At 29.7% G+C, this 18,686-nt stretch overlaps 1 protein-coding gene across 1 annotated transcript in view; it reads left to right on the top strand.

Moving 5' to 3' along the window:
* The window catches only part of LOC135950432 (uncharacterized), a 375,778-nt gene that overhangs the window by 305,443 nt on the left and 51,649 nt on the right, over positions 1–18,686 (top strand). Inside the window, exons 2-4 of the mRNA XM_065499975.1 lie at positions 2,974–3,794; positions 6,199–6,276; positions 8,110–8,242. Of these exons, the coding sequence (XP_065356047.1) occupies positions 2,974–3,794; positions 6,199–6,276; positions 8,110–8,242 (1,032 nt within the window). The remainder of the gene's footprint in view (positions 1–2,973; positions 3,795–6,198; positions 6,277–8,109; positions 8,243–18,686) is intronic.

Below are 18,686 nucleotides of genomic sequence, written 5' to 3'. Positions count from 1 at the left end.
AAGTTGAAAAACGTACGCTTTTTAAAGATACCATAAAATAGAAAGAAAACTTTAAGAAGATAACAATGAAAAATTGTTTAATTAATACATTGATGTTAAATCAAAAACTAATTAGAAATCTTAGAAGTTTTTTTTAATAATCATCTGTTCATTCAAAGAATTTGTTGCTGAAATACAAGACGACAAATAAAATTCATTCGAATTGTATGCTATTTTTATCCACCAGAGGCTTAATTATGACTTCAGGCGAAATTCTCTTATATCAAAGAAGAAAATACAGTTTGAGTGTTATTTCACCTCAAACTCAAATTTCAATAAAACAATAGAAAACAAACTATTTTCTATTTCTAGCAAAAATATTTTTACTTTTAAAACATCAATAGCTTAGTTGTAATTATAATGTAAAAAAACTCACAACAAATAGCTTCAATTGCTTTCACCGGTAATGTTTACATCTTGACTCTTTATTCTACCCTACGCCAATAAACAATAGCCAAAGTCTTAATAAATATTTTTACTTTATTTTTATTTTTCAAGAAAATTTTCAGGTTTTTTAACCTTCACAATACTCAGCAAATTAATACTAACCACTACTTATTTCACTTGAATTATTCTGCACTTTTCGTCCGTTACTGCCAATTGCAGGGTTAAAACAACATCGTTTTAAACCCTCAAACATTTAGTTTTCTATAAAAACAAAAGCCACTTAAAAGTTTGTGTATTTGGTATTTCTTCTCTTTTATTTTACATTCTTAAACAGAAATTTATAAAAATTTCAACACTTTGTACAATCCTCATTGTTTATTCAAATGAATAAATGAAAACTAACTGAAAAAATAACTAAGAAAAACAACGCAATGAAAATGATGTAAAAGGCAGGTAAAATAGCAAACTAAAGGTATTTTATGGGAATTGATAGACTTGCATAAGTAGATTTGTTATGACAGAAGCTTAAAGGCTAGAAGAAAATGATTTTACAGTGAATCTTTGAAAATTAATGATACAAATCTTGAAGAAATCAGATATTGAACATCACAGAATCTGACAACTTTTCTAAAGACAAAGTTGATGAGAATCTGACAACTTTTCTATAGAGAAAGTAGATCAGAATCTGACAACTTTTCTATAGAGAAAGTTGATCAGAATCTGACAACTTTTCTATGGAAAAAGTTGATCAGAATCTGACAACTTTTCTATGGAAAAAGTTGATCAGAATCTGACAACTTTTCTATGGAAAAAGTTAGTCAGAATCTGACAACTTTTCTATGGAAAAAGTTAGTCAGAATCTGACAACTTTTCTATGGAAAAAGTTAGTCAGAATCTGACAACTTTTCTGTGGAAAAAGTTAGTCAGAATCTGACAACTTTTCTATGGAAAAAGTTAGTCAGAATCTGACAACTTTTCTATGGAAAAAGTTAGTCAGAATCTGACAACTTTTCTATGGAAAAAGTTAGTCAGAATCTGACAACTTTTCTATGGAAAAAGTTAGTCAGAATCTGACAACTTTTCTATGGAAAAAGTTAGTCAGAATCTGACAACTTTTCTATGGAAAAAGTTAGTCAGAATCTGACAACTTTTCTATGGAAAAAGTTAGTCAGAATCTGACAACTTTTCTATGGAAAAAGTTAGTCAGAATCTGACAACTTTTCTATGGAAAAAGTTAGTCAGAATCTGACAACTTTTCTATGGAAAAAGTTAGTCAGAATCTGACAACTTTTCTATGGAAAAAGTTAGTCAGAATCTGACAACTTTTCTATGGAAAAAGTTAGTCAGAATCTGACAACTTTTCTATGGAAAAAGTTAGTCAGAATCTGACAACTTTTCTATGGAAAAAGTTAGTCAGAATCTGACAACTTTTCTATGGAAAAAGTTAGTCAGAATCTGACAACTTTTCTATGGAAAAAGTTAGTCAGAATCTGACAACTTTTCTATGGAAAAAGTTAGTCAGAATCTGACAACTTTTCTATGGAAAAAGTTAGTCAGAATCTGACAACTTTTCTATGGAAAAAGTTAGTCAGAATCTGACAACTTTTCTATGGAAAAAGTTAGTCAGAATCTGACAACTTTTCTATGGAAAAAGTTAGTCAGAATCTGACAACTTTTCTATGGAAAAAGTTAGTCAGAATCTGACAACTTTTCTATGGAAAACGTTAGTCAGAATCTGACAACTTTTCTATGGAAAACGCTTGTCAGAATCTGACAAGTTTTCTATGGAAAAAGTTAGTCAGAATCTGGCAACTTTTCTATGGAAAAAGTTAGTCAGAATCTGACAACTTTTCTATGGAAAAAGTTAGTCAGAATCTGACAACTTTTATATGGAAAGACTTGCTCAGATTATGTCACCTCTCCTATGAAAAAATTTGTCCATATCCTGTCAACTTTTATCTGGAAAAAGTTTTTCAGATTCTGACAACTTTTTTATGGATGAAATTTGTCAGAATCGGACAACTTTTCTATCAGAATTTGACAAATTTTCTATTTATGAAGTTAGTTAGAATCTGAAAACTTTTCTCTTTATGAAGTTAGTGAGAATCTGGCAACTTTCCTGCGGATTAAGTGTCTTTCATTTATTTTCACTCTTCACGCTACAACTTCCAACACTCATGTTGATGTTTGCTTACATTTTTTCAGTGTATTTAATACCTTCCTCTTCCTTAGCGGTAAAGAAATCACTTTCATATAAAAAATAGCTCAATTATAAAAAGTAAATTTAAAAGGCGCCGCAAAGAACAACGGAATGAAGCGTTAAAAAGCCCGTCCTTTACAAACAATCACAAATGCACACAAAGTTGCTCACTGAAATGAGCTGTCGTCGCTACCAACAAAATAAGCAAATAAGTGTGTAAATAGTTTTTTCCTCATTTTCTTTTCATATTTTATTAAAACTGTTTTTCTGTGCAATTTTCTGTTTTTCCTTCAATAAATTAACGTTTTCCGGTATTTCTTTCCTTTTCATGTTATTTTTGTTGCCAGTACTTGAAACTTCCGCCGCATCAGTTAAAGTATCAAGAAGAGACGTTGTGGCAAGTTCGGCGGCAGCAGAACAAGTAATAATGCCAAGTAGTGCGGCTGGTAGGTTAAATGAGAGGCACTACAAGCGACAACACCCGCCAGAACAAATATCACAGCAACAACTACAACAACCGTTACCACAAGTACACAATCATCATCAGCCGCAGCAGTCTTATTCGAGTCGAGAAGTAGAACAACTACAACATCAACAAGCACTGGAGAATGAAATGGAGGAGGACAAGAGCAATCATATTTTTCAACCTCAAATTCAAACAGAATCTTTGCCATTTTACCAGCAACACGAACGAGACCAGCAGCAACAACAACAACATCACCAAACCAAACACCACCAGCAACAGAGGCAGCACTTAACAACTCAAGCAACATCCTTTAGTCATGGAATGGCACTTGAAACCACGTATAATCACACCTTTCAAAGTCTCTCAATCATTGATGGCGACCTAACAGTGGCCGTTGCTACCAGTCAAAATCTTATGGCTGTTGAGGAGGAAATGCTTGTAGCTGCTGCCGGTGGTGCGGTCGGTGTGGGCAGCAATGCCTTTGGTCTAGGCAATCATCTTCATCTGCATAACAATAATAATGGTTTGGGATCTTATGACTCTGCTGCCATGGGGCTAGATGGCATCGATGTGCTGGCACATAATACCGACACAAATTCAATGCCAATCTTTGACTATGGTATGCCACGTAATATAACAGCACGCACTGGTCATACGGAGGCGATAATTAAATGTCGTGTTGCTAGGCTGGATGATAAATCGGTAAGTCAAACCACAACCCAAGTAAATAATTCTTTTTTGTGCACCTTTAGCTTAATATCTTTTTTTTTTGCCATACAACTCTATCTCGTTTAAAAATTAAAATTAAAGGATTTACTTGTTAAATTTTTTTATATAAAAACAAAAACGCAGAGACGAGGTTTGAAGCCAACACGTTTTTAACATTTCACACAGAGTATCATCATGTTTTTTGAAAATATTTTGCCTTTAGCGGATGTTGGCTCTTCCTCTTACATATTTCTTCTCGTGGGTGCTGAATATGCATTCGTCAATGTTTATGTTTGTCTATCCGTCAATCCGCCTGACTATACATTCAAATATTTTGATCGAGAATTTGTGGCTTTTGTTTTGAAACCATTTTTGTTAAACATTTTTTTATTATTAAATTTGGGGTTAACTCAACAACACAACGTAGATACTGATGCTAGGCATTGTATAGTTAATTTTATTGAAATCTAGTGGTTACTGATATGACAAATTGAGCAATAATGACTTTATCAAATAAGCAAATACGAATGACAATGAATAGCAAATAGCTACTACGTTAAAACACAAATTTATTGTTTGAGGTAATGAAATGCAAACAAAATATATCATTATTAAACATTTCTATGGAAAAAGTTGTTCAGACTCTAAAAACTTTTCTATGGGAAAAGATGTTCAGACTCTGACAAATTTTCTATGGAAAAAATTGCTCATACTCTGACAAGTTTTCGATGGAAAAAGTTGTTCAGACTATGACAACTTTTCTATGGAAAAGTTCACTCTGACAACTCTTCTATAGAAAAAGTTGTTCAGACTGTGACAACTTTTCTATGGAAACAATTGTTCAGATTCTGTCATCTTTTCTATGGAAACAATTGTCCGGATTTTGTCAACTTTTCTATGGAAAAAGATGTTCAGACTCTGTCAACTTTTCTATGGAAAAAGTTGTTCAGACTCTGTCAACTTTTCTATGGAAAAGTTGCTCAGACTCTGACAACTTTTCTATGGAAAAAGTTGCTCAGACTCTGACAACTTTTCTATGGAAAAAGTTGTTCAGATATTGTAAACTTTTCTATTGAAAAAGTTTTTCAGATTCTGTCAACTTTTCTATTGAAAAAGTTTTGCAGATTCTGTCAACTTTTCTGTGAAAAAAATTTTTCAGATTCTGTCAGCTTTTCTATGACAACTTTTCTATGAAAAAGTTCTTCAGACTCTGACAACTTTTCTATGAAAAAGTTCTTCAGACTCTGACAACTTTTCTATGAAAAAGTTCTACAGACTCTGACAACTTTTCTATGAAAAAGTTCTTCAGACTCTGACAACTTTTCTATGAAAAAGTTCTTCAGACTCTGACAACTTTTCTATGAAAAAGTTCTTCAGACTCTGACAACTTTTCTATGAAAAAGTTCTTCAGACTCTGACAACTGTTCTATGAAAATGTAACTCAGCCTCTGACAACTTTTCTATGCAAAAGTTCTTCAGACACTGACAACTTTTCTATTGAAAACAGTTCTTTAGACTCTGACTACTTTTCTATGGAAAAAGTTCTTTAGACTCTGACAACTTTTCTATGCAAAAGTTCTTCAGACACTGACAACTTTTCTATTGAAAACAGTTCTTTAGACTCTGACTACTTTTCTATGGAAAAAGTTCTTTAGACTCTGACAACTTTTCTATGGAAAAAGTTCTTCAGACTCTGACAACTTTTCTATGAGAAAGTTCTTCAGACTCTGACAACTTTTCTATGAGAAAGTTCTTCAGACTCTGACAACTTTTCTATGAAAAAGTTCTTCAGACTCTGACAACTTTTCTATGAAAAAGTTCTACAGACTCTGACAACTTTTCTATGAAAAAGTTCTTCAGACTCTGACAACTTTCCTATGAAATAGTTCTTCAGACTCTGACAACTTTTCTATAAAAAAGTTGTTCAGATTCTGACAATGTTGACAGTTATAGAGTAACTTATTGTAAATTTTAGTTTCGTTCTCTGTTTAACTTTATTTTACTTTAAAATTCCTTCATCCCCCATAGCTCGAAGAAAACATTTTTCAAATAAAATATGTATTTCAATAAACTCTTCAAAGGTCATGAGTAGCATTTCCTGTTCATCATTTGGGGAATTGTATGTAGATTTTACTTTCTCCATAAAAAAATTCGCAAATAATATTGATTACAGACAGAAGTTAAAAATTGTATTTCAATGTAAATTAATTTTACATCTATAAAAATATTTCCATGACCAACTACAATATTCCCACTAGTAATAGTTTTTTTAAAAGACCTTCATTATTCTTAATTAAATATTAATGTGTAATATGTATACATATATTTTAAATAAAAGTACTTGCTCGAAAAAATAAGGAATGAAATCGTTTATCAAACATATTTAAATATTTTACAGGTTTCCTGGATACGTAAACGTGATCTGCATATATTGACTGTCGGCACAGCCACTTACACGTCCGACAAACGATTTCAGGTAAGTGAATAACGATAATTTTTGGTGTGTATATTTTTCAGCTGCTGTTTACAGTAACTTTAACAGCCGTAAAATATATGAAAAATTTCGTTACTTATTTTTTGCTGTTTATTTTGTTTTTTTTTGATAAACGAACGAATACACCCACTTCACAAGAACAAACACTCCCATACTCACACATAAAATTACAATCATCAGGCATGAAAATATTTTACATGCACAAATAAACACACACACACCTACATCGTTTTTACATACACACACACACGGCTATACTCATTCTTAAATTTACATACTTTGATGAACAGCGGTAATAATAATCATGATGATGATGCTGACGATGATCATGATGATGATAACGTTAGCGATTAATATGTTGATGTGCTCAACTGTATGGGAGAGTGTGTGTGTATGTGTTAAAGGACGTGCCTTTGTCAGTGTGTTTATTTGTTGTTGGTGATGAAATTCATTTTACTCTCATCTCTTTTTCACTATATTCAAATTATTCAATTTTATTAATTGTCCATGATGGATGAATGGATTTTTATATCACACATGTGCATAATAAAGTTTCGTGTCAGTTCAGTATTTTGGCTTGTATTTGATGGATGCAATTTTACAATTTTATTCATTATTTTTTGTCCTTTACTGTTTTTGCTGCACAAAAAAAATTACACAACAACTGTACAGAAAACGCAATATTAAAGTATACAGAAAATGCTCATGCATATAAAATACATGATTATATGATGGTTTATTTATTTATCATAAATAAAATGTAATGAGGTCAATTAAACAGCAAAATATAAAGGAAATACACAACAAGACGAAAGAGCAATAAGACATTAAACTTGAGGTTATGCTGTCTTCATATAACGACGAAACAGTGACAGAGAGAACAAATGTAAAACTGTTAAATTTATCAATTTTGTCAAATTTGCAATGTCTTTTGTAGGAGACAAATTATCAGTTTCCTAAAGAAACCGCCAACATTTTGTAACAAAAATTATCTGGCTGACTTCTACTGTAAAAAAGTTGTCAGTTTCTAACTGACTTTTTCTATAGAAAAAATTGTCATCTTCTAACTGACTTTTTCTATAGAAAATTTGTCAGTTTCTAACTGACTTTTTCTATAGAAAATTTGTCAGTTTATGACTTTTTCTTTTATGCTGCTGACTAATTTTTTCTATGGAAAAGAATTGTGAACTTTTTCTATTGAAAAGTTGTCAGTTTATAACTGACTTTTTCTATAAAAAAAAATTTCAGTTTCTAACTATAGAAAAATAGACAGTTTTTAACTGACTTTTTCTATTGAAAAATTGTCAGTTTCTAACTGACTTTTTCCTTAGAAAAGTTGTCAGATTATGACTTTTTCTTTTATGCTGCTGACTAATTTTTTCTATGGAAAAGAATTGTGAACAAGTTTTTGAGCAACCTTTCCTATAATTATGCATATGTGCACATAAATATGGTCTGCCACTGACTGATTTTATCTGCTGGTATGTCTTCATACCCTACCGTATTTTTGTACTTCTTTGAATCTTAACAAATGCAAGTTAAAATAATTTGTTATGTTTACTGCGATTTTCTACAGATTTCCATACATTTCTACATCCTCAAGAAGTGTCACGTTAAGATATTTTATTTTATTATAATATTCCTCTACGTGTTCTCGTCATATAAATAAAACATTGAAATACATATTCATTTATTTTATTTGCATAAATTTTTATGTTCTATTTATTTATACCATTTGCTTTTGTTCCTCTCAGATTGTTGTTTTAAATATTTAACTTTTTCGTATTGCTTTTTTTCATATTTATGCCGCTGTAGGTGACAGAATCAAAAGATTCCCGTGAATGGACTCTACATGTGAAATCACCGCAAGCACGTGACAGCGGCATTTATGAGTGTCAAGTGAATACGGAACCAAAAATTTCGATGGCATTTCAACTTAATGTTATCGGTAAGTTTATGTCATTGTCGTTGTCATTATTGTTATTTTCTCCTGCTTTATTTTTATATATTCTTCATGAGTTCACATAAAGTTGTATTGTTAAAATGGAAATTTATTTGTTGTGCTAAGTATATACTCACTCGTCCGAATATTTATATGATTTCAAGTTTACAAAAACCACAACAGCAAATACTAGAGATACATGGCTGTGTACTTCGAAATGTCAATTTAAATTTTATCTTAATTTTATTTGGCAAAAACACATGTGTGCCTGCCTATGAGAACATGGACATGTGTTAAAACAGTAAATAAGTTAAATCCTATAAATGTTAATAATCGCATTTTAACTTTTATGTTTGTGTGATATTTGGTTTTTATTTTCATGAAAATTGTGTGTTGATATTGTGAATATTTTAAGGGTAATTGTAAAGAATTTTATCAGAAAATTAATAATGTGAAGCGTGTTTATAACACGAATTAAATTTGATGAGCTAAAGACAGTATGTGGTCTTTTGTATAGAAACACTGTCCGTTTCTGAGCAAGTTTTTGAATATAAAAGTTGTGTATTCTAGAGCAACTATTTCTAAAGAACTTTTTTTTGCAATTTTTTATATAGATAAGATGTTTACTATTTCTATAGAAATTCTGTTTGTTTCTGAATGCTTTTTTCTATAAACATCTTGTCTCTTTCTGAAAATATTTTTCTGTAAAATGATTTATGGTGCTGAACAACTTTTGTTCGTTTTCATACAAATTTTAATACAGATAAGTTGTATGTTTTTTTTTTCTACAGAAAATATGCCTGTTTAAATTCAACTAATTCTATAATAATATTGTCTGATTCGGAAGTTTTTATATAAAATCATCTGTTTCTAATCCTATTATGCTAAGAAAAGTTGTATGTTTTCAACAGCTTTTTCTTCAGAAAAGTTGAACTATTTCTGAACACCAATTTCTTAGGAAAAGTTGTCCATTTCTAAGTTTTTCCATATGAACAATAATTCCAAGCTTATGAACAATATTTTTCTGATCAAGTTTTTCTATATTAAGGTGTTGGTTTCTGAGCATTTTTTCTATATCAATCTGAGCATTTTTTCTATATCTCAGTCTGACCAACTATTTACATAAAATTTTTTTTAGAATTTGTACCACTTTTTACATAGAAATATTGTTAGAATCTAAACTACTATTTCTATAGAAAAGTTGTCAGAATCTGAAAATTTTTTTTCAAAGAAAAGTTCTCAGAATCTAAGCGACTTTTGTCATAGAATCTGAACAACTTTTTTCAGAGAAAAGTTGTAAGAATCTCAACGACTTTTGTCATAGAAAAGTTGTCAGAATCTGAACAAATTTTGTCATAGAAAAGTTGTCAGAATCTGAACAAATTTTGTCATAGAAAAGTTGTCAGAATCTGAACAAATTTTGTCATAGAAAAGTTGTAAGAAAGTAAACAACATTTCCTATAGAAAAGTTGTCTGAATCTGAACAATATTTTCTATAGAAAAGTTGTCAGAATCTGAACAATATTTTCTATAGAAAAGTTGTCAGAATCTGAACAACATTTTCTATAGAAAAGTTGTCAGAATCTGAACAACATTTTCTATAGAAAAGTTGTCAGAATCTGAACAACATTTTCTATAGAAAAGTTGTCAGAATCTGAACAACATTTTCTATAGAAAAGTTGTCAGAATCTGAACAACATTTTCTATAGAAAAGTTGTCAGAATCTGAACAACATTTTCTATAGAAAAGTTGTCAGAATCTGAACAACATTTTCTATAGAAAAGTTGTCAGAATCTGAACAACATTTTCTATAGAAAAGTTGTCAGAATCTGAACAACATTTTCTATAGAAAAGTTGTCAGAATCTGAACAACATTTTCTATAGAAAAGTTGTCAGAATCTGAACAACATTTTCTATAGAAAAGTTGTCAGAATCTGAACAACATTTTCTATAGAAAAGTTGTCAGAATCTGAACAACATTTTCTATAGAAAAGTTGTCAGAATCTGAACAACATTTTCTATAGAAAAGTTGTCAGAATCTGAACAACATTTTCTATAGAAAAGTTGTCAGAATCTGAACAACATTTTCTATAGAAAAGTTGTCAGAATCTGAACAACATTTTCTATAGAAAAGTTGTCAGAATCTGAACAACATTTTCTATAGAAAAGTTGTCAGAATCTGAACAACATTTTCTATAGAAAAGTTGTCAGAATCTGAACAACATTTTCTATAGAAAAGTTGTCAGAATCTGAACAACATTTTCTATAGAAAAGTTGTCAGAATCTGAACAACATTTTCTATAGAAAAGTTGTCAGAATCTGAACAACATTTTCTATAGAAAAGTTGTCAGAATCTGAACAACATTTTCTATAGAAAAGTTGTCAGAATCTGAACAACATTTTCTATAGAAAAGTTGTCAGAATCTGAACAACATTTTCTATAGAAAAGTTGTCAGAATCTGAACAATATTTTCTATAGAAAAGTTGTCAGAATCTGAACAATATTTCCTATAGAAAAGTTGTCAGAATCTGAACAATATTTTCTATAGAAAAGTTGTCAGAATCTGAACAATATTTTCTATAGAAAAGTTGTCAGAATCTGAACAATATTTTCTATAGAAAAGTTGTCAGAATCTGAACAATATTTTCTATAGAAAAGTTGTCAGAATCTGAACAATATTTTCTATAGAAAAGTTGTCAGAATCTGAACAATATTTTCTATAGAAAAGTTGTCAGAATCTGAACAATATTTTCTATAGAAAAGTTGTCAGAGTCTGAACAACTTTTGTGATAGAAACGTTGTTAAAATCTGAACAACTTTTGTCATAGAAAAGTTGTCAAAATCAGAACAACTTTTGTCATAGAAAAGTTGTCAGATTCTGAACAACTTTTTCCAGAAAAAAGATGGAGGTTTCTAAGCAAGGTTTTCAATATTTAAGTGGTTATTTTTCTTATCTAATTTGTTCAATGAAAACATTTTTTATTACATATTTCCGACTAACCTCTTTTTATTAAAAAAGTTTTAGTTACTGCTTCACTCTTTTATCCACTGCAACTGTAACTATTTTTACTATAAAAAGTTGTCACTTTTAGAGCAACATTTCCCAGAGAAAAGTTGTCTCTTTCTGCGAAACTTTTTCTATAGGTTGCCGCACTCTGGTTTTAAATTAAATTAAAGCTATTTTTATCATTTTTGTTCATAAAGTTATAATTATTAACTTCAACTTTTTGCTTTCAGTAGACTATATTTATTTGTACTCATCTCTTTTCAACTGCAATTGACATCAATTTTATAATTGAAACTGTAGCGAAAATTAGCTGCCTTAATAAGTTGCAAAATAAAAAGTTTCGCACACAATATAAGAACTTTGTCTGCCACTTCAAATTAATCACACACGCAAACATTAAATTTGGAATATTAATTAAATTATCAAAAATATTGTGTGAGGAAAGCAGATATTTTCTTAACGGAATATTAATAGAGTTTGCATAATTAAGTTGACAATTCATGAAATGATTTTGCTTTAAAAAATTTGTAAGTTCGACACAATTTAGTTTTTTTATTTGTTGACCTGTGTTCTTGAAATTAAAAATTATTTTTTTTTATCGAAATTGTTCGTTTCGTCCCTATAGTAATATTTTATTTTAAGAACAAGGTTTAATTTTGCTTTAAAAATTTTAAGTTTCTGAGCAGTTTTGTTGGTACTAACTAGTAGAAAAATCCGTTTAAACTTGAACTGTTAGCAAAACAATTTAAAGTGCTGCTATAATACGAAATCATCTTCTCCCTAACCGAAGCCTTAATAAGTTGCTCTGCATAATTAATCACTTTTCTTTATTGTTATTGAAAAATTATGCCATCATATATGAGTATGAATTCATTATTCCGTATACGTTCTCTGCTTTTGCACGACGTAATCCAACAGACAGACATCTACTCGTGTGACAGCATAAAAAACGTCAATTTAAACTTTTAACATGTTTTGCATTTTTATTTTAGCATTTTTTTATTGTGCCCCTCTCTAGATGCCTTACAATTCTTAATATTACAACCAGGTTTGTGTGTGCGTACGTTTCTTTATTGGAGTTCACCCTGACGTATGAGTGATATATGAATTTCAAATTGCAATTACAAGTTGCTCATACGTCTTTGGCAAATGTAATAAAGTACACGTTTAGTTCATTTCTTTTTTTTTCGTCTGTTTCTTCTTTTGCTGTTTTGTTTTAATACTATTTCATTTGGCCATATTATTTCTAAGCAATAAACTTTAAAATGAATACAAAAAAATGAAAAAGAATGCAAGTACCTGATATTACTCTGTATGTATTTCATTTAAACCTGATTATATGTATGTTCTATATATATAGTATAGAATATAAGTCAAGTGGAATCTTGAATACATTTGTAAAGTGTTTTATATACAAGTACACGAGTATGCAATACAAACACAGCTAAGTACCTGCACAGTTACTACAATTTTTTGTTGTTTGTTTGTGTTCTGTTTGCGTTTTACTTTTCTTACTTCTAAACTTCAAGTATCATTAACATAAATTAAAAACTTGATTTCTTTGGAAAATAGAAACACATATTCAATACTACCTACCTACATGCAAGCACACCTACTACGTACCTACATGGAGTATATTTCCATTTAGTCTCTGATTTTATGCACAAATCGTGTATTTAAATGGAGCACATTTGACACACATGGTTGGCACAGTTGAGTTTCGATACACACCTACACATTCATTCAAAAAACATATATGTAATATTTGATTATGGACTTATTAGGGCGGCCCTCACGATGCAGTTTTTCTATTTTCCATTCTACCAAGGCTTCATTTAACAACCAAATACTGAAAAATGTATCAAAATCGGATAATTTTATTTTTAGATTCGAATTTTGTTGCAAGGTAGCAATATTTTCCAAACAAAAATGAAAACGTAAACATTTTTCTAAAAGGGCAAGATTAGTGCAACTTCTGAGAAATAAATAAAGACTTTTTATATAAGTGTTTGATATTGATGAAAACCTTAGGACTTGGAGATTGATATTTAGGTAAAATTAAAGAATTTTATAAATTTTTGGGACGTCATCTACCTTAAAAACTAAGAAAGTTATAAAATGTTGATTTTCCATGAAGAATATAAAATTTGAATTAATGTAAAATTTTAACTGTTAAAGATATGATAACAAAATTTGAAACTAATATAGACTCAAATGTCCTTAAATTATTGCGAAACTTCTAAAACGGGAAAAATGTGTTCCCAAAACATAGTTTTTTTAGAAAAGTTTCTACTGTGACGTTAGTTAGCGTGTAATAGTAAAAAAAACTTTGTAAGTATTTAAGAAACATATAGGGTTATATAACCATGGAGCTTTCTCGAGGATTGGTTCTTTGTTTTTTTTTTAGAATTTGTAACTCAAACTTAAATTTTTTTTTTAAAATTGGCCAAGGTTGGGATAGTTGTGGGGTGTGTTATGTCCAATTAAGTGAGCCACATTTTACTTTACACGCTTTTGCATTAAGTTCTCTTTACGGATCATATAAAAATTGTATATAGTCCCGAAGAAAATTTGTTTCTACAAAAGAAAAAATAAATGGACCTTTTTGGGCCTTTTTACATGTTCCAATTTTGGATGCGTGTAACTTTTTATAGGGACAAGATAACTGTTAGCAGGTTTTTTTGATTTTATTAAGAATTTTATCGCTAATATAGTCGATATTTTCAAAAAATAAATTTCGACCCTCCATATCGAACAATCAATTAACCTTATACAGGTTAAAAATGCAGTATTTTTGTTTTTGTTGTTACTATTTTTGTTGCTGATGAACTAATATAGTTGTTTGTTTATATATTGTAAGAGAACAATTAAAAATCATAATATTAATAGGCAAGTCGATTTCTTTAGACCCCTTTTACGCTCACATTATACTTTCAATTTGGGCAAGAAATATACCATTTTCACAGAAGTGCAGAATATATATTTTATTGAAATCGGTTCAGTTTTTTAGGCGTTAAAAGTGTTTAAATATGTTACTAACACATATGCAAAAGCATGTACATTAGGGTGGCCCCGTTTGTATGGAGAAAAAATAAGGTATCGATGTTCCCGCCTAAAATGAAAATTTGATTCATTCTAAGACTACGTTTTGAAATTTTTTCGTCCTGGGGTCAATATTTGGCGAGCTGGATCAAAGGATAAAAAGGTCCTTTTTTGAGGTTTTTTACATTTTTTCCATATTTCTTCCAAAGGAAGTATATGTAAATTTGGTATCATATGAAAGGTCTTTGAGAGACGCATTCAATTGGTTAAAAGAAATTTAAAAAAAAAAATTTTAATTAAAAAATTTTAAAAATTTTCGACAAAATTTTAGTTTTTTTTAATTTTTTCATAGAATTTATTCAAATACATAGATGAAATTTCTTGATCATAAACATCATGTAATTTCACCGAAATGGTTTTTCTCGTTTTTTAAAATTCAATCCAGTTCAATGTTTATTCAAATTTGTTTAAACCTAATTTCATCCCTATCTGACAATCTCTGTACTCAATTCATAGTATATGTATGGGCATCAAAATAACTCAAATTTTATAAGCTTTCCATCGATGTATAAATTCTTATACTTTTCTTTTGTTACACTGCGAATATTTAAATTTAAGCTAAAACATTTACTATACATAGCGCTATAATGATTATTTTAATGTTATTCCTTTGGAATGTTGTTGTTAATTTTAAGTAACATGTGAAAAACTGCTTAACAGATAGGGATGAAATTGGGTTTAAACAAATTTGAATAAACATTGAACTGGACTGAATTTTAAAAAACGAGAAAAACCATTTCGGTGAAATTACATGATGTTTATGATCAAGAAATTACATCTATGTATTTGAATAAATTCTATGAAAAAATTAAAAAAAACTAAAATTTTGTCGAAAATTTTAAAAAAATTTTAATTAAAATTTTTTTTTTTTTAAATTTCTTTTAACCAATTGAATGCGTCTCTCAAAGACCTTTCATATGATACCAAATTTACATATACTTCCTTTGGAAGAAATATGGAAAAAATGTAAAAAACTTCAAAAAAGGACCTTTTTATCCTTCGATCCAGCTCGCCAAATATTGACCCCAGGACGAAAAAAATTCAAAACGTAGTCTTAGAATGAATCAAATTTTCATTTTAGGTGGGAACATCCGCAACTTAAATTTTGGGGCCACCCTAATGTACATATGAACCTTAAGCTAAAAAGTAAACAAAGCAATGCGTGTTTGCCCAATTTGTTGTTGTAAATAAATAAGAGAAACAATTAAACAGTATTGATTTCGCTCTGTTTTAAGTGAGAGTTGTTATAGAAAACAAAGAAGAAGACTTTAGTAATTTAAAGTCACAAAAATATATGTTGAAGGTGTTTTTTTTATTTTCTAACTCCCATATGCATAAACAATTTTTAAATTTGTCAAAGGATTATAAAACAAATTTTGAATGGAAATTTTGTTTTATAAATCTGTTTATGCATATGTAATTGTACATAAGTAAATAGTTATTTTACAATATGTGCGAACTATAATTGTGACGGTTTTCAAGCTTCATACGAATCAATTACTTATCACTGCATGAAGTTTAATCAAAAATGGGACGGGCCGAAAAAAATGGTGAGTCGCCTCCCATACAAAGTAAATAGTTATTTCTAAATATTTTGTGAACTATAATTGCAAGATTCTTCAAACTTAGTGTAAATGGCTATTTTATAATTTTGCATAGTTTCACTGAAATTGTTCGGGATTGAAATAGTGGGCGTGGCAGTTATGTAGAAGTTCTGTAGTTTTGCAGAACTATAATTGTAAAAGTGTTTAAACTTTTAGCAAATTAATTTCTTATTACTGTGCGGAGTTTAGCTGAATATAGACGGAATTAGATTAGAGGGTATAGCGCCCAAAATGGGAGGGGTGGGATAAGGAGGTGAGTCACCTCCCATATAAAGTAATAATTGCAAGGTTCTTCAAACTTTGTCCGCATAGCTCTCTTACCATTTTACACAGATTGACTGCAAATGGTCGGAATTGCATTAGTGGTTGTGGCACAAAGTAAATAATTAATTTTGAATATCTGGAGAACTATAATTCTAAGGGCCATTATTACAACTTGCTTTAAGTTCGTAATAGTAAAAGTTAACTTTAAGGGTACCTTTTTCTGTTACTTAAAGTTAGCTTTTACTATTACGAACTTAAAGGCAAGTTGTAAAAATGGCAATTTATTACCATTCTACGCAGGTTAGCTAAAAACGAATTTATTCCTGTTCCCTATTCGAAGTTTAGCTAAGCATGATCGGCTTAGTAGGAATGACACTTCCCTTATAAAGGAAAGTTAAAGTAAAGCTTAATATTTACATAAAAGGTTTAAAAATGGGTGGGATCAGAGCAGTGGAGTGGAGTTGTATCTCCCATACAAAATTAGTTAGTTATTTTCGAATATCAAGTGAACTGTAATTGAGAGATTTTCAAATTTTGTATGTTTTATTTTCGTATTTCCATTCATATTTTTTTAATTTTACTAGGGTAGGAGTAGCGAAGTAGCACCGGATTATGCTAGTTTTGTTAAATATACTAGAACTTGAAAAAAAAATGTTTTTTAATATGTAAATAAAACGTTTTAAATGTTGAAACAAATTGTACACTTTCTTTTGACGTTGACACGTGTAAGTGTTGTTTTTGTAGATATTCTCACGGACTATTTATATTTTAAAGTTCAGCTCATTCGGATCATAAATGAATTTTAAAAATTGAGACCCGAGGTGACCAGTTCTGAGGGGCTAAGCAATAGCCCCAATTATCTCTACAAACGTAAATCAGCTCAGAAACACATCTACTCCAACCTTGTGAAATTTCGTAACAATATCTCCAATAGTTCTCTAGATACCGAATTATTTCAAAAACAAAAACGTTTCTAACCCACTGGGCATCGTTAGATAATTGTAACTTGATACCAAAGAAATCATAGAATATCATAAATAAAATATAAAAAATAATCATAAATATGTTGGTTTTACATCTATGGCTCTATGGGTCAATTTGACATTATTTTTTTATCCGATTTTGTAAAGTTTTCAGCATTTCGTTTTAAACTTTGGAAGCATCGAAAATATAAAAAAATTAAAATAAGGGACTCCCTAGTATTCATATACATATATAAACGCTAGTGTAGGTTTCTTACAACAAAAAAAAACTCAAAGTTAGTTTACCACTTGTAGACAAGTAATAGAATAAATTGACAAAATATTGTCAAGAACACAGGTGAAAATGTAAAAAAAGGATGTTGTACCATCGTATCGTTCACTCACTCACAACAGCAGTAGCAAAATACTTTTACATTTAGAGAAATAGAAATTGAAGCACAGTGGTATTAAATTACATGCTTGTGTATTGAAATCCACTTAAAAGTAGATTAGTAGTTAAAGAAGTGTATGGTATGGTATTGACTTTCAAATAAATTACATGCTTTTTGTTGTAGATTTATTTGTAATTTGCGCATTTGGGAATTTAAAATCAAAATATAAAATAAATAATAAAATTTGTAAAAAAAAAATATAAAAATATTTATGGAAGTCATACATTTTTTTAAGTATTTTTGATTATATCTCAAAATAAAGTATAATACACATGGTTATAAATACATTTTGTAGATAAAAACTGTATAGACTTGTTAACATTTTAATAACTGTTTAATATAGCGAAAATTTATTGTGTTGTGTTATGTTCTTTTCACAAATTTTAAGTTTTAGTAAGCCCAAATTTATCCATCTTGTTTAACTTCCACTTGAAATATTTAATATATCTTTTGTATCAATGTTCATATCAAAGTTTTTATGGAAATTTTAAGATCTTTATCTGTAGATGAGAAACTGTTTAAATAGAAATGTTGTCAACCCACAAACTATGTATTACTCTCAAGCACTTAGAAATTATTTATTTAATTTATCATATTCTACTCATTAGTCTACTTTTACAGCATTTTTCACAATATAACTAATTTTAGCAGGGATAGGAACCTATACTTCAATATGTAACACCTCCAACACTATTGTAAATCGTCAGAAATTGAGCCAGTTTCTATCACCGTAGTCACCCATAGCTGTTCTGTCCTGTAGATTAAATCAATTCCTCTTGAGTGTTATTAGAATTCTTCAATATAGGGCTGTTTCTTAATCCTTGAGTATTTACAGACTATCGTACTTTACTCAAACTACCGCCCTTTGCTCAGACTATCGTCCTTTTTACAGTTTATCGTCCTTTTTACAGACTATCGTTCTTTATCCAGACTACAGTCCTTTTTCCAGACTACAGTCCTTTATCAAGACTACCGTCCTTACCTCAAAACTACCGTCCTTTACTCAGACTACCGTCCTTTAAACAGACTACCGTCCTTTAAACAGACTACCGTCCTTT

This window comes from Calliphora vicina, chromosome 2, assembly GCF_958450345.1.
Source record: "Calliphora vicina chromosome 2, idCalVici1.1, whole genome shotgun sequence".
Classification (NCBI taxonomy): domain Eukaryota; kingdom Metazoa; phylum Arthropoda; class Insecta; order Diptera; family Calliphoridae; genus Calliphora; species Calliphora vicina.
This window is presented reverse-complemented; position numbering and strand designations above follow the sequence as displayed.